This window comes from Euleptes europaea, chromosome 2, assembly GCF_029931775.1.
Source record: "Euleptes europaea isolate rEulEur1 chromosome 2, rEulEur1.hap1, whole genome shotgun sequence".
NCBI classification, from domain to species: Eukaryota; Metazoa; Chordata; class Lepidosauria; order Squamata; family Sphaerodactylidae; genus Euleptes; species Euleptes europaea.
This window is the reverse complement of record NC_079313.1, coordinates 130382624-130409455: the sequence shown is the minus strand read 5'-3', so window position 1 is coordinate 130409455 and position 26832 is coordinate 130382624. Positions and strand designations below refer to the sequence as shown.

Genomic DNA, 26832 nt, shown 5'->3' with positions numbered 1-26832 from the left:
TTCGCAAGTTGGGACCACGCCCATGTGACAACACGCAGAATATGGCAAGTGAAAATTTTGTGGAATTCTTGAACAAACTCAAGGAAATGCACGAGAAGGAAGTCCAAGGTAAGAAGACATTTGAGAGTCCATGGTCTGGATGCGCCCCTCAGAAGTTTGTGGGATCAGAGGATGAGTCTTGTCTGTTGGCCCAGCACCACCGAGGGTTGGGGAGGGGCTGCGGCCTCGGCTGCTTTGTTGTTGGTTTCAGCCTAGTTTCTTTTGCATTGTTTTGAAGTTCTTATATTGTTTTAAATTTCTTTGCAGAAGTTGCTTTGGAAGCCATAGGACCGCATAGAAAACTTTTAGATAAATGAATGTTGTATGCTCTTCAGAATTTAAAAATGGAGGGAGGGGGGAATGGGAGTTAGTCCAAACAGGTCAACAGACGAAGGTGTTGTGGTTTCTCCCCTTGTGTGGCCGCTGGTGGGATATTTCGGCAAATAGTCCTACTGCAATAGGGTTGCCAGATCCCTCTTCATCACCAGAGGGAGGTTTTGGGGGCGGAGCTTGAGGAGGGCAGGGTTTGGGGAGGGCCTTCAATACCATAGAGTCCAATTGCCAAAGCAGCCATTTTCTCCAGGTGAACTGATCTCTATTGGCTGGAGATCAGCTGTAATAGCAGGAGATCTCCAGCCACCACCTGGAGGTTAGTAGTCAAAAACGGCTACAAGTGCTACTCATCTGATCTAAAAAGCGGAATGCAGCAGTTAGGCAGTGGAGACCGGACGTTGTGCAACTTTTTCAAGCTTTAGTCCTTCCGTGCACTATTCATTCAATCTATGAAGGAGTGTACCTTCCTTGTATGCATGGACGGCAAAGTAAGACGTCATAGATTGAATGAATAGTGCACGGAAGGACTAAAGCTTGAAAAAGTTGCACAACATCCGGTCTCCGCTGCCTAACTGTTGCATTCCGCTTTTTATGTGTATGGATATGAACTGAGCAATTGTGCCTATACTCACTTACTTGTAACGCTCTTGCGTCGTCATATTGGGTCTATTTTAGACCACTTGTAAAAAATATTTGGTCTATCTGCTCAACTGAGGTTGTTTTGTGAGAATGTATTCGCAATATATTTTTCTAATAGCAATTTTGCATTGTAGTTATCTTATTGGGTGTATTTTTGCTGGTGCTTTTATTTTGAGTTACCAAAACCACCTGGAAGTTGGCAATCCTATACTGCAATAAGTGGTTGTGTGACTGCAACTTACAAACAAGAAAGTCATCCAGCCAACCCAGATGCCATAGAAGAATCGTGTGACGTTTGCAGTGTCAAGCGACTTCCACCAAAGATCTAGCAGCTGGTCCCAATGTTCTTTGTTTAACTCTTTCAGGCCTGCAAACAAAGCTGAATGAGCTAACCAATGAGAAATGTCGGTGAGTGAAGCAGATACTGTGCTTTCAACATTCCCTGGGCAAAGATGGGGTTTAGAGGGTTTGTTTCAAAATGTTCAGGTGTGTGTTCATGCATAATGCACTCCACACCTTAGCTATGGGAAACTGGGAGCTGCGACTGGAATCAGTCCTACCCGGGTTCCTACGAAGTTCTGTTCGAATGCCTCAACAAAAGGATTCCAGGGGGGTTCCAGTGCCTGCTTCCCTCCTCCCTAGGGATGCCAACTCTGGGTTAGAAAATTCCTGGAGATCTGGGGGGTTGGAGTCTGGGAAGGGTGGGGTTTGGGGAGGGGAGGGACCTCAACATGGTATAATGCCATATAGTCCAACATCTGAAGTGCCATTTTCTCCAGGGAAACTGATCTCTGTCATCTGGAGATCAGTTGTAATTTCAGGGGATCTCCAGGCCCCATCTGGAAGCTGGCAACCTTATTCCTCCCTTACAGATGAATGAAATAATATCAACATGCGCAGCCAGCTTTTGCTAATCTATTTGAGCCCAGACATTAATAGCATATGCCAAGCAAGGGGGGGGGGGTTTGGAGGGGGGGATCCAGAATTCACCAGGCTTCTAATTTCGCTTCTTTGTACTCCCCGGAATTAGAGATGCCCAAAGAATAGAAGAGCTCTTTGCCAAAAACCACCAGCTACGAGAACAGCAGAAAGTCCTTAAAGACAATGTGAAAGTGCTGGAAAACAGGTAAACCATATGCATCCATGTGTCAGCTAAGCCAGGGGGGGTCAAACATAAGGCCCCATGGCCAGATCTGGCCCCTGGAAAGCTCTTATCCGGCCCGTGAGCCAGCCGAGGCAGCCACCCCACCCAACCCCACTGTCAATCTGGGCTGGCGAGGTATGGCCCGGTCCGACTAAATGACATTTATGTCATATCTGTCCCTCGTGATAATTGAATTCGACACCCCTGAGCTAAGCCCATCAAATGTCTGGCTTCTCTTTATCACCAACTACCACACCCCTATACGGACTCTGGTGCATCAACATTTAGATAGCAATATATTCTTTACTCTGTAAGCTGCTTCGAGGCTCCCTGTTATTTTGCATGTGAGTGTGTTCTTCTTATTAACAAGTTTCTTTAAAAACTGCTCCAGGAATTGGGGAGGAGGGGATTCTTGGAGACATCACAGAGGGCCAGCTAAATCAGAACAATGTACAGCCAGCTGTTGCTTGGTACTTGCAGTGCTAATTTTGCCAGACTTCTGTCCTTGAAAGCAACAGTATATTTAGACTTGAATTTAGGGGGGGGGGCTTTCAGAGAGGACCCCGAGATAAAAAAAATATTACATGCCTTCATAGAGAGAGAATGCCTTTATTCTGAAAATATTACATCTGTCTTCATCCAGAGAGGCCCCCTCAATTAAAAATGTTACATCTGTCTTCTTATAGAGAGAACCCCTCTGTTCCAAAAATGTCACGTCTGTTTTCATATAGAGAAAACCTCTCTGGTCTAAAACTGTAACATCGGTCTTCATATAGAGAGAACCCCTTTGCTTTTAAAATGTCACATATGTCTTCATACAGAAAGAACACCTCTTCTAAAAATATTACCTCTGTCTTCATATAAAGAGAACCTTTCTAGTCTAAAAATATGTCTACATATGTCTTCCTATAGAGAGAAACCCTCTGCTCTAAAAATGTCACATCTGTCTTCACCCTTTATTATTTGTACTTCCTTAAGGTTACGAGCTGGTCTCTGTGACAGATGCCAAGTGACTCAAGAGCTTGCAAAGAAGAAGCAGCATGAATTTGGAAAGGCCCATTTCCAGAGCCTCCAACACATCTTCATCCTCAGTAAGCAGAGCAGAGATCTGGATTTCTTTCATGCATCTGATAGTGGGGGCCCTGGTCATGCTTTAAAAAAGAAATGGGAGCTTATTGTGCTTCTCAAAAATCAGAACTTCTTGGCATTGTTGTACCAAGCGAGATATTTTAACAGCCCATTTCTGAGGAACGCTGGCAGGCGTGCCCAAAGTCCTTTGGAGGCCAACGAAGGCCTCCGCTGGCGCAGGGGCCCACAACGTCAGCGCCCAGAAGGCACACTCCTGCATGAGTGGCCCCAGCGCCGGCGTGCAAGTCCCTGGCTGCAGCCACGGCAGAACTGAGCCCAGACGCTGCCACAGCCTCCTGCCAGCCACTGGCCGCCAGCACAGGCTGCAGTGGCGAGTCAGGAGGCGTTCTGGCACCCCGGGGAGGGTTCCCAGGGCGTTCTGGCACCGGCTGGGGAGCGAAGCCGACTTTAGTTGGCTCTGAGCCGTTTCTGCTTTGGAACCCCCTTTTTTTTTTTTTTTTTGCAGAAATACGCCAGCTTTTTGCTGGCCAATCTCCCTTGCAACCCTATGAGGGTTGCACTTTTTTTTTTGCACCAGGCGGAGGTTTCGGCGGTGCTGAAACCTCCTTATAAGTCAGCACCACTGGGTTTCCTCCTAAGCCCGGTGCAGGCATTCCTCTCAGGAATGCACTGTTAGTCTTGCTTTGTTATTTTCTAGGTGTCAGAAAATGACAGTCTGCATGTTCAAAACTGAAATGTTAACACAAATACTTAAATGAATCTAACTGGGCATAGACAAAATTCAGAGAATAGATTTAAGAGAATGTGGAAAACTTCAAATTAGATGTCACAAAGACAAATGAGAAAGTTACTGGCTGGTCTGTGTGTAGTAGCAGAGGATGATAGAGCCAGCATGGCATAGTGGTTAGAGTATCAAACCTGGACCTGGCCCATTCGAATTCCCACTCTTTCCTGCAAGCTTGCTGAGTGAAACTACGCTTGCATAGCTGTGAGTGAAACCAAGCTTGCATGTCCCGCACTTTGCTTTATGCATGGAGATTTCACCTAGGCTGAGCTCAGGGGAGAGGGAAGAATCAGGTTAACAGAGGGACAGGAAGCCCCAGGATTTGTGAGGGTTGGCAGCGAGGTAATCTCTAAAGGAGGGAAAACTCAAGCATAACTCCAAGGACAATCGAGACAGACAGGGGGCGAATGTGAGTGAAAGTACCCATGCATAAATGACCTCAGCTTCTTCATAGGCTGCCCCAAGTGCCTCTGGTTCTCTCATTTGGGAAAGTGTGGTTCTCACCCGGGAAAGTTGATTCTTTGCTTAGGGATGCTCACTAGAACAAACCTGGCAATTCCGGTCCACAAAAAAACTGGTGATTCACTAGAGGGAGCTAGATTGTAAGCTGTTTCTTTGCAGATAATGTTTAAAGCCAACTTTTTTCCCGAGTGAAGAGGAGAACTTGGAAGAATATTCCAAGGAGGGACCCTAGAATACTTTGCCCTCGGCAGACTTTGCACACGTTGAAATCAAAGTGCATAGAGGGGGATCCGGTGCAAGGGCACTGTCTCGCTGCCCCACACAACACTATCACCAGTACATGAGCATGGGTTTCAGTGCAGATGGGAAGCATACAAGCATAGCTGTCTTCCCTATGCTTGTGAATGCTGATCTGTCAAGCACTCCTGAACAGTGGGATGATTCCTAGACATGGGGAGGAGCTGTGCCTCAATGGCAGAGCATCTGCTTGGCATGCAGAAGGTCCCAAGTTCAATCCCTGGCATCTCCAGTTAAAAGGGACTAGGCAGGTAGGCAATGTGAAAGACCCTGGAGAGCAGCTGCCGGTCAGAGTAGGCAATACTGACCTTGATGGACCAAGGGTCTGATTCAGTATAAGGCAGCTTTGTGTGTTCATGTGTGTAGTGGTTAAGAGTGTTGGACTAGTATCTAGGAGACCTGGGTTTGCATCCCCACTCATGCCATGGAAGCTTGCTGGCTGGCCTTGGGCCAGTCACACTCTCTCAGCCACAGCGCGATTGGCTCACTTAATATCAAAATACCGGTAAAAGAGAAAAATAACTGTTATATTTCATTTATCATATATTTTCTTAGACTTGCATTGAGTCTCAAACAAAAATAAATTTCAATCTTTTTCCTTCATAAGAATGAATATCCCAAGAAAAACAGAAAATAGTGATAAGATCTCAACTTATATAAATACAAAGGATTATTCCAATTAAAAACGTAATTACAAGCAAGAGCAACCAGAAGGTGCGAGTGTTACAAGTCCGGGGAATGAACGTAGTGAAGGCAAACTCCTGTAAATCAAACTCCCCGGGGCTGGAGATGGCAAGAACGTGTCATCGATTTAGTCCACGTTTCAAATTTAAACTTTCATCAGCTTGCCCGTAATATTTAGTTTTCCATAGAAGTTAGTTGCAGTTGACTCCGCAGAGAGGATCCTATAAGCATCCCGGTTGTAAGATTAACAAGGTGCAGCTCGTTCACCAACGCATTGTACTTACGACATTAACAAGAGTGACAAGGAGCGGCTCGCAATGTAGCTTTGTGCAACTATATGCTGCAACTAACTTCTACTTCACTATATTCATTCCCCGGACTTGTAACACTCGCACCTTCTGGTTGCTCTTGCTTGTAATTACGTTTTTGTACTTGGAACAATCCTTTGTATTTATATAAGTTGAGATCTTATCAACTATTTTCTGTTTTTCTTGGGATATTCATTCTTATGAAGGAAAAAGATTGAAATTTATTTTTGTTTGAGACTCAATGCAAGTCTAAGAAAATATATGATAAATGAAATATAACAGTTATTTTTTCTATTTTATTTTGATATTAAGTGAGCCAGTCGTGCTGTGGGTTATTTAAGTCTATGCTATTTCAGCGCAGGTATTTGTTATTTATAACACTCTCTCAGCCAGCTTGCTGACTAACCTTGGGCCAGTCACACTACCTCACAGGGTTGTTATGAGGCTAAAAGGGAAGAGAGGTTTCCTCACTATCCGTCCACAAACACATCCTGTATCCTCTAACCCAGCCACCTCTTACTTTCCCCCATTACAGCTAATGAATTGAATAAGATGAGAGAGGAGAACAAGAGGCTGAAGGAAGAGCTGAAGCAGTTCTGCAGCATGGAGTAAGTTGCTCTGCCGTTGCTTCCATTTCTCCCTCAGTGTTTTGGCCTTCCCATGGGTCACTTCAGTCCTTTATGCATGGGTACTGTGACTCATGTTCGCTTCTGGACAAACTCGGTTGTTCCTTGGAGTGATGCATGAGTTTTCCGTCCCTTAGAGATGACCTCGCGCCCAGCCATCGCAATGTCCTGGCCTTCCTGTTGCTGTTAAAACCCAATTCTTCTATCTCCCATGAGACCAGCCTGGGTCAAATCGTCCTCATCTCCAGGCATAAACCAAACCGTGGGACAGGAGTCCTGGGAAGGGTGACATTTTTCTCACAATAAGCACTACAGCCAGTTACAAAGCAGTGTTTCAAGAGGCGAGGAGTCAAATGCTTCCTGATTTTTGTCTCCCACCTGGAGTTCTTTCATTGTCACATAAAAATGGAATGACACTTGGGTTGCTCCCCACCCCCATCTCACCCATTCCTTTAAAAGAGCTCCATTTTGTGAAATGGTTTTTAACATGGCACTTGGGTTTCCACCTGGGGGAGAGGAGAACTGGACGTTTTTCTGACAGTAAGCACTACAGACAATTACTAAGCAGCGTTTTCAAGGGGTGGGGACTCAGACCCTTCTGGATTTGAGCTGGTGATCTGGCTGGTGCATAGCATTTTTAGGATCGGCAACAGAAAAGTGTGGGTCGAGCGAACCCTGAACGCCAGGTAAAACTCACATGCATAAAAGTCCCGTGTGGGTGGAATTCCTGAAAGCTGCAGGTTGGAGATTGGAGAGATTCTCCTTCCTTGAGAGCTTCTGTGACTCTGTCACCAGAGGTCTGGGGATTCTCTTATCCCGGGGCTAGGTGACATGGACTGTACCTTGAGAAAGCAGAGCCAAGATGCCTTTCAGCCCTGACGCTTGAGAGCTCAAACTGAGATCGACTTCTCTCAAAACGCCCTGACCTGGATGGCCCAGGCTAGCCTGATCTCGTCAGATCTCAGAAGCTAAGCAGGGTCAGCCCTGGTTAGTATTTGGATGGAAGATCACCAAGGAATACCAGGGGTGCTGTGCAGAGGAAGGCACTGGCAAACCACCTCTGTTAGTCTCTTGCCATGAAAACCCCAAAAGGGGTCGCCATAAGTCGGCTGCGACTTGACGGCACTTTACACACACACACCTCTCAAAACAGGCAAAACACTGTGGCCATTTATGCATGGTTGTTCTTTTGCGGTCATCCTGCCAACTACTTCGAGGCTCTGCTTTGATTATGCATGTATTTTCTGACCTTCAGAGGTTGCCTCGCTCTCCCTGCTCATTTCTGCTCATTTTACCCGTGTTTTCTGGATCTGTGTTTAGCCAGCATCTAGAAAACATGAGGAAACGTGAGTGAACACCCCTCTGTACAACACAAAATAGGGAAAACTGTCACCTCAGGAAGAAGCTTGCCCCAAAGAGTTTATAATCTAGATCAGGGTTCTTTGTCATGATGCCCATAGGCACTGTTTATATGGTTAGAGTCCACTGGGAACTGCTGCTGTACAAACCCTTCCGCCATGAATGAGGGTCACGGCAGGGAACGGTACACACACTCCATTGATTCAAGCAATGCTCTTAGGCAGTTCCTGTTCAGGTCAGCAAGGGCTTTGCAGAAGACATTCCAGGGACATGACACACTGTGGTATTCTTCACGGTGGATTTTGCTTCGGTTTCGAATCGGAGCAAGCAATAAACCGATTTAAATAGATTTTTCATGGCAGCGCAGATTCTCCCCCCATCCCGAGGCATTTTCAATTTTTCACGGGAGAAACAGCGCACTTCTCTGCGCTGCTTACGTCTGCTGCCGCTCATGACTCACCACTCCAAATCCGCCTAATCCCGCCCATTCTTCCCATGATCCTGTGTGTGTGTGTTGGGGGGGCATCCTGAGAGCGGCAAATCCAAGCCAAAACCCCCATCACCCTTCTGAAGAGGGGCAGCCAGTCTGCTTTGGGTCTCCCTCCAGCCGGTGCGATGCTGTTAGAGTGGCAACTCCCCCAGCCAATCACCGTTCTTGGGGGAGGAGAAAGGAGACGTCCCGGGGAGCGAAGCAAACATTTTTTCATGGGCATCCGAGCAACAAAATGCTCTTTTACTGGAAAGTACAGCTCAGAAGTGGTTTGGATTGCCTCTCTTTTAACCCGGCTTATTTTGCTCAGTGGGGGGAAACACGGATCTGGAGTGAATAACCGAAATTTGCCTCCGACGCAAATCAGCATCGAAACAGCAGCAAATCTCCGTGAAGAATACCCTGTGTTTCTGAGAAGCTCTCCAGATTTATTTTTGGAGCTAGCCAGGCAATCAGGACACAGGAAAGCTCTAAAAAAGTCTGATATTAGTTAGGTTTTGCCTCATCCAGCAAAATTGCTCTCCAAGTCGTCTGGCAGGACATGAGAAACCTTTTAGCCTCCAAACATGTCTTGCTAGAAATGATAAACCTGGACAGCCCTGAAGATTTTGATACCTACTCTTCAGTGTCTTTCTGTCTTTCTGTCTTTCCTTCCTTCCTTCCTTCCTTCCTTCCTTCCTTCCTTCCTTCCTTCCTTCCTTCCTTCCTTCCAAATTCCACTTGCATCTTGCATGGTTAGTTACATCTCCAGGGGCCTGTGATTGATACCTGTGAGTTTTCGCACCGAAAAAATCCAGACTCCCCATCCAAACTATACATTAGGCAAATAAAATGCATTTGGCATCTATTTCATTGGCTTGGCTTCTGAGACTAACACTCTACCCCCCAAATCTCTAGGTATTTCCCAGCTCAGAGCTGGCAACCCAGCAACCAACCTCCAGGTGGGGGCTGGTAATTTCCTGGGATTGGAGTTGCCAACCTCCAGGTGCTGGATGGAGATCTCCCCCTATTACAACTGATCTCCAGCTGATAGAGATCAGTTTACCTGGAGAAAATGGCCACTTTACCAATTGGACTCTATAGGATTGAAGTCCCTCCCCTCCGCAAACCCCACCCTCCTCAAGCTCCACCCCAAAAACCTCCTGCCGGTGGCGAAGAGGGACCTGGCAACCCTACCTGGGATTACAACTGATCTCCAGACTATACAGATCAGTTCCCTTGGAGAAAATGGCTGCTTTTCAGGGTGGACTCTATGGCATTTTACCACACTGAAGTCCCTCCCCTTCCCAAACCCCACCCTCTTCAGGCTCTACCCCAAAAATCTCTAAGTATTTCGCAGCCCAGAGCTGACAACCCTAGTGGGGGTGATCTCTGATGGGTATGTGATGCGCTGGAAAGGGATAACCCACCCACACACTGAGTTGTTGGGACATGTGCAGGTGCTCTACAAATGCTAAGTGTTATTGGTTTTACCTTTTCGTTACTGCAGGGGCAGGCCAAAGCCCTCGAGGGTGTTATCCAGAGATGGGAGCTCCACCCCAGACTCACCTTTACCCTTGCTGTCCCCACGGAACAGAAAATCCAGCTCCGAGAGAACCGCTAGTCACGAATCAGAAGATACATATAGTGAACCGTGCAGCCATTCACTGGGAGGAGGCAAGTTCTTTTGAGTATGGGCCCAGTTTGACTGCTGCATATGTAGGCTTGCCAACCCCCAGGTGGCTCCTGGAGATCTCTTGGAATCACAACTGATCTCCAGGAGACAGAGATCAGTTCCCCAGGAGAAAAAGGCTGCTTTGGAGGGCAGAATGAATGGCATTATACCCCACTGAGGTCCATCCCTCCCCAGGCTCCACTCCCAAATCTCCAGGAATATCCCAACTACCACGGTGGGAGATTCCTGGAGGCGGGGCTGGGGGTGGCGATCTATGCGCGTGGTGTGTGGCGCGATGACATCACTTTCAGGTTTACTGCAGAAGCGCCAACATCACGTAGGATGCTCTAGTACTGTCCCCCAAAACTCTATGGAAACCCAAAACTCTATGGAAACCCCCCCCATAGAGTTTGGGGGGGGAGAATGCTAGAGTGTCCCCGTCGTGATGCCGGTGCTTCCAGGGTGAGCTCAGCCTCGGCTGGGAATGAGGGCGGGCTATAAATTCAAAATAAATAAATAAACAAACCTGGAAGTGATGTCATTGTGCCGCGCATGTGGATCGCTCCCCCTGCCCCCGTGGCCTGCGTCCGCCTGCCAACCAGCTGAAGGGTGGCAGGCAGCCCAGTTAATTGGTGGGCAATTGCCCTCCATAACCGGGCAAATGAGAAGCCTAATCCCAACCTGGAGTTGGCACCCCTAAATATTGGTGTGGGCTGGTGTGGTGTAGCGGTTAGAGTGTCAGACTAGGACCTGAGATGACCAGGTTGAAATACCTCACTCAACCATGGGAGCATGCCAAGTGGCCTTAAGCCCATCAAGATCTCTCAGCCTAACCCATCTTCAGAAGGCCATGAGGATAAAGTGGAGGAGGGAGCAACGGCGTGGAAAAGCCGCTTTGGGTTCCCAATCAGGGAGAAAAGCGGGATGTAAATAAAAAAGAAGCATAAGTATATATCAGGTACAGTTCAAGTCATGAAAACCATGGGAAAATGCTCCTTTTCTGAAAAGTGCCTATTTCAGTAGCCTCCTTATGTGAGTAGGGTTGCCAACCTCCAGGTTCTAGCTGGAGATCTCCTGCTATTACAACTGATCTCCGGCTGATAGAGATCAGTTCACCTGGAGAAAATGGCCGCTTTGGCAATTGGACTCTATGGCATTGAAGTCCCTCCCCTCCCCAAACCTCAAGTTCCACCCCAAAAAACCGCCCACCGGTGTGGAAAAGGGACCTGGCAACCCTATATGTGAGAAATGCGTCAAACTGTCGTTTCCAGCAAGTTCACATCAAATGAAAATCTGTGCATAAGTTAGAATTTGCGTTCAGGTTTCTGATAAATTCCTGCCAGGGAATTGCCTTCCCTGGAGGAATGTTGTAATACATGAAGCAGCGTCAACAACAGAAGGCCAAGATCGGCTCCTGCCTGCCCCACCCCAGCCAGAGGGACCTAGCCTGCAATTAGAAACAATAGTTATTCTCAGGACCTGCCTACCTCCCAAGTTTGCTCTGAAAAAATGTATCCCCCGAGGTGTTTGGGTGTGGCTGAGAAAGGTGCCTCCTAGGAAGGTCTAGTGTGGAATTGCACGTCAAGGGATTTCTCAGCTGCACTTCTGTGGAGAAACGCATCCCTTCGAAAGAAGGTTTGGTGTCTTGGTGGGCCAAGCAAATGACGAACAAGAGGTTTGTGCTTTCTGTTTTTAAAGTTAGTCCCTTTCGCCTTATACCTAGGGGGCAAACTGTGTGGGATGGGAATGGAGAAGCTCTGCTTGGATCCCCGGATGGTGCGTGAGCTCCATAAAAGCAGCCACCACAGGGGTGTGTGGATCAGGGACATGGCACAGGGGGAAGGGGGATTACCTCTTCCTCCATTTCTCTGATTGGAAGTACGCCCCCCCCCTTTTATGAGCCAGCATGGTGTAGTGGTTAAGAGCAGCGAATTCTAATCTGGAGAACCGGGTTCTATTCCCCACTCCTTTACATGCAGCCTGCTGGGTGACATTAGTCTAGCAACAGTTCTCTCCAAACTCTCCCAGCCTCACCTACCCCACAAGGTGCCTGTTGTGTGGACAGGAGGGGAGGGGATTGTAAGCCACTTTGAGACTCCTTTCAGTAGAGAAAAGTGGGGTATAAAACCAACTCTTCTTCTTCTTACGCTCCAAGATGGAAAAAAGACACAATACAGCTACCGGTCTTTTTTCCGTGCCAAATCAGCCTCACCAAAGTGGGGGATATTTCTACTTTGAAGAAGAAGAGTTGGTTTTTATATGCCGACTTTCTCTACCACTTAAGGGAGACTCAAACCAGCTTACAACCACCTTCCCTTTCTATCCCCACAACAGACACCCTGTGAGGTAGGTGGGGCTGAGAGAGCTCTAACAGAGCTGTAACTTGCCCAAGGTCACCCAGCTGGCTTCATGCGTAGGAGTGGGGAAACAAATCCAGTTCACCAGATTAGCCTCCGCCGCTCATGTGGAGGAGTGGGGAATCAAACCCGGTTCTCCAGATCAGACTCCACCGCTCCAAACCACCACTCTTAACCACTACACCACACTTAGGGCGATGGAAGAAGAATAAGAGTTGGTTTTATATGCCAACTTTCTCTGCCACTTAAGGAAGAATCTAACCTGGTTTACAATTACCTTCCCTTCCCCTCCCCACAACAGACACCCTGTGAGGTAGGTGGGGCAGAGAGAGCTCTAAGAGAACTGTGACTAGCCCAAGGTCACCAGCAGGCTTCATGTGGAGGACTGGGGAAACTGACCTGGTTCACCAAATTAGCATCCGCCACTCATGTGGAGGAGTGGGGAATCAAACCCAGTTCTCCAGATTAAAGTCCACCACTCCAAACCACCACTCTTAACCACTACACACCAACTCTTCTTCTTATGCTCCAAAGTGGGAAAAAAGAAAGGCACAATACTGCTTGCAGTCTTTTTTCCATGCCAAATAATCTCCACCAGAGTGTGGGGCATTTCCCCTTACAGTGATGGAATTGGGGGAGGAAGAGTTAAATTCCTCCTTTGCCCATGTCATGATCCATCCCTGCCTGCTTGCAGCTGGGGATCTGAACCAGGGATCTTAGGATCTGAACACATGAAATTTGACCCAAAGTAAGCAAACAGGGGGATCACTTGCTTGTCTTTAGGGCTCATGGTTGGTTGTACTCATTCATACTGGACCCACTTCTCATTAGACCCCTTTTTATTTACCACACATAGCAACTTACCCAATAAACAGGATGAACGTGCATCCCTGCTTCTTCCTGCTCCACTTGGCCACTGTTAGTTGCAGGAGAACCGGCAGACAGGTTTTGCAGAGGATATATCTATCAGTGGCTTTGAGGTTTGCTAGTTAAATAGAATTTATTCCTTTTCAGCCAAAAGACCTAGCATGCAAAGAAGCTTGCCACAATTAAAAACAAACGCAAAGATTCATTAAAAATGCAATAGTATCTGGGCTTTTGTTGGTTGGATACAGCCCAGCATTCCCCTGAGGGCCTGATGCTGCAAAGTCCCATTTGGGATTGTGTTGCTGCATCGAGCTGGTCCATCCCTGTGTGGCTTGCAAATGACATGTGGAGATGCTTACTGGCAGAGCCTCTGCTTGGCATGCAGAAGGTCCCAGGTTCAATCCCTGGCATTTCCAGTTAAAAGGTTCAGGTGGTAGGTGATATGAAAAACCTCTGCCCGAGACCCTGGAGAGCTGCTGCCAGTCCGAGTAGACAATATCGACCTTGATGGACCAATGGTCTGACTGCAACAACATGTACTAATGTGTAGTGAATCCCTGGCATTAAAAAAAAAAAAAAAAAAAACACCCATCCCATCTGGAAGTGCCCTTGAAGCATAAAATCTGAAACGCTAGAATATTCTGAACTTTAAATGAATGATACAGCCTGTCTTCCTTCTTGTAGATCAGTCACCGAATCTCAGAAGCTCTCCGGGTATCAGGGTGTCTCCTAACACAATTTTCCAGGGAGAACATGTTCCAGAGATGGTAAGAGTATCCCAGACTAACTTGTCCATATTAATCTTTCCCCATCAAGCTCCCCATCCTTCTACTGACAGCTTTGCTTACCCTGGACAGGGGATGAACAGAGTAGAATTAGCAGGAAGCATGCAAATGTATTCCCTATGTATGGGTGTGAAAGCTGGACATTGAAGAAAGCTGATAAGAAGAAAGTAGATTCCTTTGAAATATGGTTTTGGAAGAGAGTGTTACGGATACTGGGGACTGCCAAAATAACAAATCAGTGGGTTATAGATCAGGTCAAGCCTGAACTGACCCTAGAAGCTAAAATGATTAAACTGAGGCTGTCGTATTGTGGTCACATTATGAGAAGACAAGATTCACCGGAAAAGACAGTCATGCTAGGAAAAGTTGAGGGCAGCAAGAAAAGAGGAAGACCCAACTGGTGATGGATTGACTCAATAAAGGAAGCCGCAGCCCTCAGTTTGCAAGGCCTGAGCAAGGCTGTCAAAGATAGAACATTTTGGAGGACTTTGATTCATAGGGTCGCCAATGAGTCGGAAGCAACTTGACAGAGTGGAGGAGTGGGGAATCAAATCCGGTTCTCCAGATCACAGTCCACCACTCCAAAACACCACTCTTCACTACACCATGCTGGCTCTCAAGCTAGGGTTGCCAACCTCCAGGTGGTGGCTGGAGATCTCCCAATATTACAACTGATCCCCAGGCAATAGAGATCAGTTCACCTGGAGAAAATGGCTCCTTTGGAAGTTGGACTCCATGGCATTGTACCCTGCTGAGGTCCCTCTCCTCCCTAAACCTCACCCTCCCCAGACTCCACCCCCAAAACCTCCACGTATTTCCCAACCCAGCACTGGCAATCCTATGCAGCAAAAAATTTCAGCTTGGCTTTACGTCTTGAGCTCTTTTTTAATATATCAAATTATCCAGACTCTGCAAACATGTAATAACACGATTAAATATTTGTGTTTCCCTGCCTCGTCTCTCTTCTTAAGACTGCTCAGAAGATAGCAAACCAGCTGCATGGAACGATTGCTTTAGTAAGCCCCAGTTCGAGGTCCAGCTCTCAGGAAAGAAACGGTGAAGAAAATGCAAGCCCGCCACCTGCCAGCAAAACTCCGCCCTCCCCTCCGCCTGCTCGAAGTCCCAGCTTTGAAGTGTAAGTAAGAACGGATACCAAAAGACTTTAGAGTAGGATTGAGGGGAGGGGGTGTGGCTCAGTGGTAGAGCCTCTGCTTAGCATGCAGAAGGTCCCAGGTTCAGTCCCCAGCATCTCCAGTTAAAAGGATCAGGTAGGAGGTGATGTGAAAGACCTCCGCTTGAGACCCTGGAGAGCTGCTGCCAATCTGAGTAGGCAATGCTATTTGTGGGAGGGGCGGTGGCTTATTGGAAGAGCCTCTGCTTTGCATGCGGAAGGTCCCAGGTTCAATCCCCAGCATCTCCAGTTAAAAGGATCAGGTAGAAGGCGATGTGAAGGACCTCAGCCTGAGACCCTGGAGAGCTGCTGCCAACCTGAGTAGGCAATGCTGTTTGTGGGAGGGGTGTTGGCTTATTGGAAGAGCCTCTGCTTAGCATGCAGAAGGTCCCAGGTTCAGTCCCCAGCATCTCCAGTTAAAAGGATCAGAGATTCAGGTGGAGGCTACTTGGCAACCACAACAATATTGCCAGCCTACATGCTTCGGTTTCTGTCAGTAAAAGGCTGGAGGGAGAAGTGAAGGGGCCTTTTCCAGGTGGATGGGGAGGGATGTCAGTACATTGCCAGCACATCATTACATCTTTGGCAAACCCCCCCCCCCAGAAGGTAAATCTCCCACCAGTTGCCAGTGATGACCTGGCAACCCTAACTGAATCAGACGGATAGTCTATCAAGACCAGTCATGTTGGTTCTGTCTGTCAGCAGGTCTCCAGAGACTCAAGGGATCTTTTACAACCTGATCCTTTTAGCTGGAGATGTCAGGGACTGAACCTGGGACCTTCTGCATACCAACCAGATGCTCTACCATTGAGCCACAGCTCCTCCCCTCAGTCAGTAGCTTGACCACCTCAGGGCATTCTTCAGTCAGATTCCCTCTCCCCCACCCACCCTCCCAAAAACACTCACTGTAGATGGAAAGCTAGCACCCAAAATGGAATAAACCTTGAGCTATAGGGAAATGAGGCTCGGGTAGTTTATGCATGGGTACTTTCACTCACGTTTGCCCTGGTCTATCTCGGTTGTTTCTTGGAGTTATGCATGACCTTTCCATCCATTAGAGATGACCTCGCTGCCAGCCCTCACAAATCCTGGGACTTCCCATCCCTCCATTAACCCGATTCTTCCATCTCCCCTAATCTCAGACCAGGTGAAATCCCATGCATAAGGCAAAGCGCAGGACACGCAAGCTTGGTTTCTCTCACAGCCAATTACAAAGCAGTGTGTAAAGAGCAAGGGATTAAAATGCTCCCTGCTTCCTCGGAGCTCTTTCTGAGCAGAAGAAAAGCTTTTAAAACCGAGGCTTGGATTTCTTCCCTCCACCCATTCAGATTGCTCTGGTTTTTGGTTTTTGTTCTTAAAGTGCTTTTTTATGCAGCAATTGGGGTTCTGGGGGGATTTTCTCTCACAGTAAGCCCTACAAAGTAAGCCAATTACAAAGCAGCATTTAAAAGGGCAGGGGCTTGTTTTGAGCTTAGAGACTGCTGGTGCTGAGATTCCCAGCAGGAAAGTGGGGGTCCAGCTAGCAACGATCCTCAGATAAAACTCCCATGCATAAACGACCTCAGATAGATATTTGGGGGGTGGAGGCATCGCATTGTTATATAACCCTACTTCAGCCCTCAAAAAGGTCAGTGTCTATATATTTTCAACAAATCTTTGTTCCAGTTATTCAAGAGCGAGCAAAACAGACTCCCGTGAAATCGCATCATCCTACGAAACGCTGAAGCTCGCTGCCAGGAAGGAGCAACTCTGCCTCCTCAATGAACACTTTGCCCTCCGCAATCTTGGTCTTCGGAAAAACTCTGGAAGCCGGGACAGCACTTTCCCTCACCACTTGTTCATGGCCAGGGAAGCAGGGGGCAAAGCACGGTCCCGGTATGAGTGGGAAAGCCATGCCTCCATCTTGGATCTCCCAGGCGCGGTGGTGTATATGAAGGAACCCCCTTTGGAGAACCGGCTCCCATTCCTTCATCACCCAGAGAAGCTACAGTATCTACTGGCACAGCAACAAGAGTTGAAGGCCAGAATGGAGGCCAGCTTCAACCCCTCCCAAGACAGATCCCCCTCTCCGTCGCCGACGGCGGACAAGGAATGCAAAAAGGAAAGGCTCTTTTGGGAAGATCCTGTTGACGGGACGAGAGAGAAATGGATCTTGATCGATAGGGAAGACCTGGAGCAAACGGAGAAGGCAGAGACCATGAGGGAGCATCTCACCGAGGCACCTCTGGACCTATCTGATTATGGAAGAGGAAGGGAGAACCTGAAGATGGCTAAATGGCAAGAGCCCCCCAGGAAACGTAAGGCGGAGAGTCCCGGTCGAGAGCTGAGGGAAAGCCCTGTTCTTCAGAAAACTTGCTCCTCCGGCCAGCTCGAAGTAGTTAGACATCTCCAGAAGAGCAAAGAGTCAGAGAAGCTCATTATCAAAGCCCAACAAGATGTAGCAGCATCTTTGGTAAGAACTATATATATCATTAACACTTCTTCTGCACCATCCCCTTCCTCCATGTGTGTGTATTTGCTATTTTTTTCCCATCTGTGTCTTTCTGCCACTTTAACTGTACAGAGTGCTTTAGAATACTGTGCTGCATTTGTCCTCCTAAGAGCCCTGCAAGGTAGGTCACAAGGAGCCAGTTATTTCTGGCAGCAGCAAACTGCCCATGTCGCTGGAGGGGCAGCCAGCCCCAGCTCCGGCCTCATCTCTGCGTTTGCGAATGCATGCCTGTCACATTCACTGCAGCTTGTGTGTGGGTGTCAAGTGCCATCAAGTCACTTCCGACTCACGACAACGCTATGAATCAATGTCCTCCTAAATGTCCTGTCATTAACAGCCTTGCTCGGGTCTTGCAAACTGAGGGCGGCGGCTTCCTTTATAGTCTCTTGTTGGGTCTTCCTCTTTTCTTGCTGCCTTCAAATTTCCTAGCATGACTGTCTTTTCAAGTGTCTCTCATGTTCTCCATTGCAGCTTGACTCATATAAAATTTTTACATGCGATGCATCGCCAGTGGTGATTCACACACTGTACGGCAGACACTGTACAGCTTCTTTTATAGAGTCAATCCATCTCATGTTGGTTCTTTTCCTGCTGCCTTCAAATTTCCAAGCATTCTTGTCTTTTCAAGTGTCTCTCATGTTCTCCATTGCAGCTTGACTCATAGAAAAATCTTACAAGCAATGCATCGCCAGAGGTGATTCCACACACTGTACGGCAGACACAGTTGATGTGGCAGCCACCAAATCTATGAAGTCAGGGCCAGCCAATGGCTTTAGGGTGCCTGTGATGGAAGGAGGGAGGGATGGAGCAGCCTCTCCGCCAGTCACCCACTAATGCTGGGGTCACCTTCCAGGGAGGACAGGAAGGATTGTGTCAGCTTTTGGCTCTTGTGGCCCTTTCTTACATGCTCAGGGTAATGCTGATGGCCGGGGTCAGAAAGCAATATTCCTCCAGGCCAGATTGGCTAGGGATCCTGGAGGGGTTTTTTTGTTTTTGTTTGTTTGGGGTTTTTTGCCATCTTCTGGGCATGAAGTAGGGGGTCACTGGGGGTGGGGGGGTAGTTGTGAATTTCCTGCATTGTGCAGGGGGTTGGACTAGATGACTCTGGTGGTCCCTTCCAACTCTGTGATTCTATGATTCGGCATAGTTTGCACTGTGAGTGACCTTGCGGTGCTGATTGACATATTGCAGAGTACAGAGGTTGGGTCTTGTATCCTCCACCTGTGCCAGACATAGCACACGCCCCAACCCTGGGCAGACTTACTCTGCTCTAAGCCCATAGAAATGAACGGGCTTAGACTGGAGTAATTCTCCTTAGGATTGTGCTGACAGTCAGATGTGAGTTGTGGGTTCTCCTCTGTTCCTCCTACATGTCTTTCCTAACCAATGTTTTCATTGTTGTTTTTATGTTTTGTGTGTGTTTTAACTCGTTTTTTTTTAAAAAAAATGTTTTAATGATATATGTTTGGGGAGGGAGTTGATTTTAATGGTTTTAACATGTGATTTTTGCCATGCGTGTTTTGAATGGGTAGTCACCTTGGTGGCCCTTGTGCGGGCAGAAGGGGGGGAAACAAATTTTGTAAATAATAAATAAAATGTATGGTAACCAATTTCGATCAGGACTATGGCATACATGAGGAAGGGGTGTCAGCCTTTTCTTCACACCATTTTCCTAAAATAGTCCCTGGTAGGAGGTGCTGTTGTGTTCCCTGGGATATAATTGGGTTTCCTCAGCAGGTTTAGTTGTCACACTAGTCCCCATAATCGTGTTTTTACTGGATAAGAACAAGCAGCATTCCTTACTGGAGATTAGCCTCTGACGGATGAGTGCTTTTTGATGTCCTGCAGATCTCTACGGTACAAGAACATCCCATTTCCAAGACTGTTTCAAGTGATACAGATGCTGATCTAGAGAAAAAGATGCCTTTTGGCGCAGAGAAGCAAGAAACAGATGACCCCGGTAAATAAATGCAGCGCCTAAATACAGAATCTCTTCTTCCATTTCATTTTTTTCTAGCTTCCATGGCTGCAAAGTAAATCCCAGGGAACGGTCCAAAGGCTACATGCTACATCAGCCTTGCTGAAGCTAAGCAGGCTGGTTTTAGTCAACCTCCTGGGATTCATGCATATTCTTCCTTAGTTTGAAGGAAGAAATGTGGGATATAAATGTAACCGATGAAAAATTAATGGCGCTTTCAGGTGAATGGAAGACCAGGTCAGGAATTCACGTGAAGCAATTCATCAGCAGATCTGGCCCCAATTATTCATGTCCTGATTCCATTCAGGTTGGGCTACTGCAATGTGCTCCACGTCAGGCCTGTCCTTGAAGACTTTCTAAAAGTTTCCATTAGTCCAAAACACAGCTTGTGGGGGGAGGGGATGCTTGAAATCATGAGATATAGGTACAATCTGTCACCAGTTTTAAAAGATTTCTACTGGCTACCAGTGAAACAAAACTTCAGACAGCAGCCTTGTGTTTCCTACTGAATATGGGCCCACTGAGCAGTTTCTGATACTCAATAAATAGTCAGGCAAGGCGGATCTATTTTTTTTATTTTATAATCTGTCTTTGCCCCCAAAGGGGAGCCAAAGCAGCTTACATTGTCCTACTCGACTCTGTTTTACCCTCACAACAACCTTGTGAGGAAAGCTAAGCTGAGAGTAAGTGACTGCCAGCATAGTGTAGTGGTTAAGAGCAGTGGTTTGGAGTGGTGGAGACTGATCTGGAGACTGGGTTCAATTCCCCACTCCTCCACATGAGCGACGGAGGCTAATCTGGTCAACTGGATTTGTTTCCCCACTCCTACACTCGAAGTCAGCTGGGTGACCTTGGGCAAGTCACAGCTCTGTTAGAGCTCTCAGCTCCGCGTACCTCAAAGGGTGTCTGTTGTGGGGAGGGGAAGGGAAGGTGGTTGTAAGCCGGTTTGAGTCTCCCTTAAGTGGTAGAGAAAGTTGGCATATAAAAACCAACTCTTCTTCTTCTTCTCACTGGCCCAAGGTCACCCAGCAAGCTTCCATGGCAGAGCAAGGAGTCAACCATAGATCTCTCAGATCCTAGCCCAGCAATCTAACCACTGCACCACACCGAAGCTCTGTAGCACATGTTTGTACCTGCACCATCACTTTGATAGTGCTAATGGAAGGACACTGAACTGTTACAGGGTAGAAGTTAGCCCTATACCCTGTTCGTAGCCCCTGTTCCAGCTTCCCCTCATCAGGAACACTTGTGCTGAAAGACCTCAGCTCAACTGCTGCCTCAGTCTAGGTTGGTGGCTTTCTACTGGCCACGAAGGTCCAGGATTGTGGCCAGCCTGTCTCTTAGCTAACATCTTAGCTTTGCATAGTTAAATTGTAGAACTCCCTGCCCCAGGAGGAGGTGATGACTGCCAACTCAGAAGGGTTTAAGAGGGGGTGTGGACATGTTCATGGAGGAGAGGGCTATCCATGGCTACTAGTAAAAATGGATACTAGTCATGATGCACACCTATTTTCTTCAGGATCAGAGGAGCATGCCTATTCTATTCGGTGCTGAGGAACACAGGCAGGATGGTGCTGCGGCAGTCGTCTTGTCTGTGGGCTTCCTAGAGGCACCTGGTTGGCCACTGGGTGAACAGACTGCTGATGGACCTCAGTCTGATCTAGCAGGGCCTCTCTTATGTTCTTATGTTCCCCTTACCACCTTCGTTTCATTCTCAAGTGTCAAGCCAGTTCCTCCCTTGCGTGCCTTTAACTTGCTCTTCCGTCACCCTTGGGTTATCCCCCAATTAGCATTCCGGGTGCTTGTTTATCTGGTTCCTGCACCTCGCCCGGATTCACCGGTTTGCTCGGTTAAATTCCAGAGACCACAGCATGCCACAAAACCTGCTTTAGTCGCTAGATGCCTGTGGCCTTCCTAGATTTGGGAGGGACAAAAGGAAGTCCCTTCCGCACACCACACACAGTGACATTACCAGGTTGGCTGCCACAAGACGGGGTGATGGCCACCAGGCGGGGCCAGTTGTCGGGAAGCTACCTGAGCAACTGGTAGGGGTGGTATAATGAGAAAGGTGCCAATCCATCACAGGGGCTTAGTTCGTTTCCAGCTGTCAGTGGTGTTGCCACGGGGGCTTGGCTTGGACCTAGCCAATGGCTGTGTGGGCCCTGGAGGGGGTACCTTTAGGGGTGAGCAAAAAACCCCAGTAAATTTCAGGTTCAGGTTTATTTGGCGTGAATTTTTCCGGTAAACCTAGAATAAGCCGAATACCCACATTGGTAAGTGGGTGTTCAGCTTTATTTCCAGGTTTCCCCCCAAAATCCGGGTCCATTACAGTCTACTGAATTTATTTTCGAGGCTCCGGGGGGGGCATTTTTTGAGGTAGCATCACCAAATTTGCAGTGTAGCTTAGACAGACACCAGGGGGTCCAATTTTATGGGCCCGCAAAGGGGCCGCCCCCATCCTGCAGGCATTTGTGAGAGGCTAGAGCCGAGCTGTCAATCAGTTTTCAGGTTCAGAAGGTCAGCTTTGCCAAGAACTTGCGGAAAGAGCAAATTGGCAGGCTGGCGCCTTAAAGTCTGGGGGCTCCGTTTGTATCTGAGGCCCATGATGTCCATGCAAATTAGCTAGCCCACTGAGGAAAATAAGAAAAATAAGGCACAGAAAACATTTCTTTTGGTGGCAAATGACATCCTGTGAACAGTCCTTTATTATAGTCATCAAAAATCTGATTTCAGGAGATGGTCACGGTACGGGGAAACAAAGCCACTACTCCAAGTGACCTTCAGTTTGAGAACAGGTTTTCATGGGGGCAGGGGGATGATATCGGAGCCAGCAGAAGTCACGACCAAGTCGGAAATTGCTCATCCGCGCGGGTGAGGGGTCTTCTTCAGAAGCCAGATCAGCAGCTGTTGAAGCTGGTGCTTTGAGTTGGAGGGTATATCCAAAGACTAGGTCAGCCCCATCTTTTAAAATGACCCTTCTGCTATCCAGATTGCTCCACTGAAGTGTGATGGATAGTTTGGTCTGACCAAGTTGGCTCTGATTACACAACCCCTACCTCAAAAAGGGCCCCAACTTGGGATCCTAACAAAACCTGCCAAAGATAGAAAAATGGGAGAAGGCTGCCTTCTCCTGTGCATCTGAGCAAAGGTGAATAGCCAAAACCCGAAAAGCTGAATATCTATTCAGCTTTTCAGGAGTCGCCCGTTCGGCTTCAGGCAGATTCCCGAGCTTTGGCCACAGATAAACCCGAATATTGCCGAAACTGCTAATTTCGGGTTTATTTTCAATTCGGGTTTACTGATATGCACAGCCCTAGGTCCCTTCCTTGAGGTTACGAAATACCTTGACTCAGCCCTATCATTTGCTTGGGGGTGGAAAGTGCCATCAAGTTGCAGCCAACTTATTGTGGCCCCATGGGTAGGGTTGCCAGGTCCCCCCTCTCCATCGGCAGGAGGTTTTTGGGGGCGAGGCTGGAGCAACTGCATGCAGCTGCGCGTGCGATCCCTGCTCCGAAGCAGCCCAGTGGATTGGTGGGCAATTGCCTACCAAAACCACCCACTTGGCAACCCTACCCATAGGGTTTTCAAGGCAAGAGACAAAAAGATGTGTTTTGCCATTGCCTGCCTCTGCGTAGCATCCCTAGACTTCCTTGGTGGTTGAAGCTGATCTAACAGAGTTCAAAACCCTGCGTTATTCATATAGGTCCAGTCAAAACCTGATGACTACTCTAAGAAAAGGATTCGTCTAAGGTTTGGCTGTGGCATAGTTGGATGGTCTAGGATTGGGCCTGCTCCTGTGGGTAACCCCCCCCCCCCCGAAGAGACCTGAGCTACCCATCCCTTCAGAATGCCAATTTTTTTCAGAAGGGGTCAACAGGAAAACATAAATACACCCAGGCTCTGTTCAGGAGATCATTGTGAGTTTAAAATGAGAAAGAACTATGTACCGCACTCTGAGCCCCTTAGAGGGAGAACAGGATAAAAATGTATCCACCAGTAGATAAGTAGTTGTTTTCATTAAAAACTGATCAAAGAAGCACATGAGGGAGGGCCTTTTCAGTGGCAGCCCCACGATTCTGGAACAACCTCCCCAGGGAGATGTGTTTTGGCCCCCTCTCTTTCCAACATTAGGAGGCAGCTGAGGACTTTGATTTAAGCAGTCACATGAACACATGAAGTTGCCTTATACTGAATCAGATCCTTGGTCCATCAAAGTCAGTATTGTCTACTCAGACCAGCAGCAGGTGGCTCTCCAGGGTCTCAGGCAGGAGTCCTTCACATCACCTACTCACCTAGTCCCTTTAACTGGAGATGTCGGGATTGAACCTGGGACCTTCTGCATGCCAAGCAGATACTCAACCAATGAGCCACAGCCCCTCCCCAAAAGGAACACATGAAGCTACCTTATACTGAATCAGACCACCGGTCCATCAAAGTGAGTATTGTCTACTCAGACCGGCACCGGCTCTCCAGGGTCTCAGGCAAGGGTCTTTCGCATCACCTACTTGTCTAGTCCCTTTAACTGGAGATGCCGGGGATTGAACCTGGGACCTTTTGCATGCCAAGGAGATGCTCTACTACTGAGCCACAGCCCCTCCATAAATTGTGATTTAAATTTTTGATTTTATGGACTCTTATTTTATGTATTTTATCTATATTGTAAGTCACCTTGATCTTGGTAAGGAAGAAAGGCAGCTAATGGATGTTTTCAATAAATAAATATTTCACCGTCCTTTTTGTCTTTAGAGGATGCCAATTCAGAATCAGCCAAGGAAGAATCTGATGAACCCAACACATCAGACAGTGAGGTTTGTCTCCTTTTCAGTACCCCGTCCTTCAACCTTCACTGGTACTTAGGTCAAATCCTATACAGTCTGTCCCACCCAGCTAGCTTACTGTCAGTCTCTCACTGTAGGGCTCTATTATTAAACAAGTGGGTAGGACTTATGCAGTGAGCCCCGTGGCGCAGAGTGGTAAGCTGCAGTGCTGCAGTCAAAAGCTCTGCTCACGACCTGAGTTTGATCCCGACAGAAGTCAGTTTCAGGTAGCTGGCTCAAGGTCAACTCAGCCTTCCATCCTTCCAAGGTCGGTAAAATGAGCACCCAGCTTGCTGGGGGTAAAGGGAAGATGACTGGGGAAGCCACTGGCAAACCACCCCGTAAACATAGTCTGCCTACCAAACATCAGGATGTGACTTCACCCCATGGGTCAGTAATGACCCGGTGCTTGCACAGGAGACTACCATTACCTTTTGGACTTATGCCCTGGAAGATTTGGTTGGTCTTTAAGGTGTTACTGGACCTGAATTTTGTTCTACTACTACAGACTAACCTGAAATTATTAAGAACAGGAGAAGAGAAGGGAACTCTCAGTCCACTGCCGAGTTTCCAGAGGAAGACCTCCTCTTCCAAACCCAACAACCTTACCAGGTCCCTCTTCGCCACCAGTGGGAGCTTTCTGGGGCAGAGCCTGGGGAAGGCAGCATTTGAGGAAGGGAGGGACTTCAATGCCATAGAGTCCAATTGCCAAAGCGGCCATTTTCTCCAGGGGACCTGCTCTCTATCACCTGGAGATCAGTTGTAATAGCAAGAGATCTCCAGTTAGTACCTGGAGGTTGGCAACCCTAATCCTTGCTGTCTTACCACCTTATTTGGGGAATTCAGATTCGCTTTCTGATCAGACCTGACTTGGCCAATATTTTGCATAAGATCGGCGGCGCACAACATTCATGGGACAAGAAACAGCCCATCACCTACAATTCAGAGCAACGCTTGTACAAGCAATGAGAGCCTGTCAATTCCTGTGTGGCCGGTGTGGGGGGGTGTTAAACTGTTTTAAAATGTGGCTTTTATGATGTACGTTTTAATTTGTTAACCACCTTGATGGCCCTTGTGAGGGCAGAAAGGCAGGATGTAAGTTTTGTTAAACAAACACACAAACTAATTCATTTCTCACCACTCATTTGTGTAGGTGACTGGCACTGGGGACGACGAACGCTTCCAAGGCCCTTCCATGAAAGAAAAATATTGCTCTGTAAAGGAGAACAACCAGGCATTGCCAAAGAAGCGGAAACGAGGACAGGATTCATGGCAAAAAGGTACATGTGGGAGTTGCTGTCATTCTGCATTGCAAACGTTTTTGCCAGCAGAGGACCTCCGATTTTGCAACAGAAATCCACGGTGCAAAATTGCACGTGCTTACTGAATCGAATCCCACTGTCTTCCCACCGCCGTTGAGTCCTGATAAAGCAGATTTAATCCAGTTGTGGGTGGCTGGGGAGCAGGGGTGGAGATTATCTTACTCTTTGTTCAGGATGAGTATAGCTCCCGTGATCCCCAAGGTATTTCTTTATTCAGCCTCGCAACAAACCCCACCGTCATTGCCTTGTTAGAAACAGGGAGGAGCTGGAGAGACCTTTGTCCAAGAATCTGGGTCTCCTCCAAACATTTAAAAAAGAAGATAGGAATGGCACAGTTTGGAGGAGGAAAGCAGCAGACAGGGTAGGGGACCAGAGGGGACCTCACCTTTCTTCGCTCCCCATTTCTCTCCTCCACTTGAACACATGAAACTGCCTTATACTGAATCAGACTCTTGGTCCAACAAAGTCAGTATTGTCTACTCAGACCAGCAGTGGCTCTCCAGGGTCTCAGGCAGAGGTCTTTCACATCACCCACTTGCCTAGACCCTTTAACCTGGGACCTCCTGTATTGAACCTGGGACCTCCTGCATGCCAAGCAGATGCTCCGCCACTGAGCCACAGCCCCTCCCCAATCACTTCCCTCCCCCTGCTGATTTTCCCCAGCTGGAAATCCCAAACTGGACCCGCCTTTGGTTGAACAATTAGCCGGGGAGCACAGGGGAAAGGTGGTAGGAGAGGGAAGGGTTAAGTAATCACTTCCCCTGAAATCCACAAACACCTTTTAAAAATGTTCGCTAAACATCTAGATTGAAGCTGCAACTGACAACTGGATTTCATCTCCCAAACCTAGCGTGGCCAGGTCCTGGTTGGGAAATAGTTGGAGATTTTAGTGGGTGGAACTTCAGGAGGGCAGGATTTGAAGAGGGGAGGGACTTCAGTGGGGTATAATGCCATAGCGCCTACCTTCCAAAGAAGCCATTTTCTCCAGGGTAATTGATCTCTGTCGCCTGGAGATCAGTTGTAATCCCAAGAGATCTCCAGCTACCACCTGGAGGGTGGCAACCTTACCCAACAGAAAAACCCTCTGTTGTTACTCCCTGCCCCCTGCAGCACTGATCAAGAACTACTGCCTCTGA

The 26832-nt window shown here is 47.8% G+C and overlaps 1 protein-coding gene across 1 annotated transcript; it reads left to right on the top strand.

The window, feature by feature from the left end:
* On the top strand, positions 1-26832 carry RBBP8NL (RBBP8 N-terminal like). Its single transcript, XM_056844903.1, has 13 exons — positions 1-108; positions 1377-1419; positions 2042-2137; positions 3134-3246; positions 6315-6387; positions 9744-9880; positions 13817-13899; positions 14889-15052; positions 16754-17540; positions 19428-19539; positions 24304-24365; positions 25528-25654; positions 26807-26832. Exons 1-13 carry the CDS (start codon positions 42-44, stop codon positions 26830-26832), a joined length of 1890 nt encoding a protein of 629 aa, XP_056700881.1. The 5' UTR covers positions 1-41.

Coding starts and splice junctions, on each gene's coding strand:
- RBBP8NL (XM_056844903.1), top strand. CDS start 42: ATGGCAAGTGAAAATTTTGTGGAATTCTTGAACAAACTCAAGGAAATG. Junction 13,900..14,888: donor GAGAACATGTTCCAGAGATG/GTAAGAGTATCC, acceptor TCTCTTCTTAAG/ACTGCTCAGAAGATAGCAAA. Junction 19,540..24,303: donor GCAAGAAACAGATGACCCCG/GTAAATAAATGC, acceptor TTTTGTCTTTAG/AGGATGCCAATTCAGAATCA.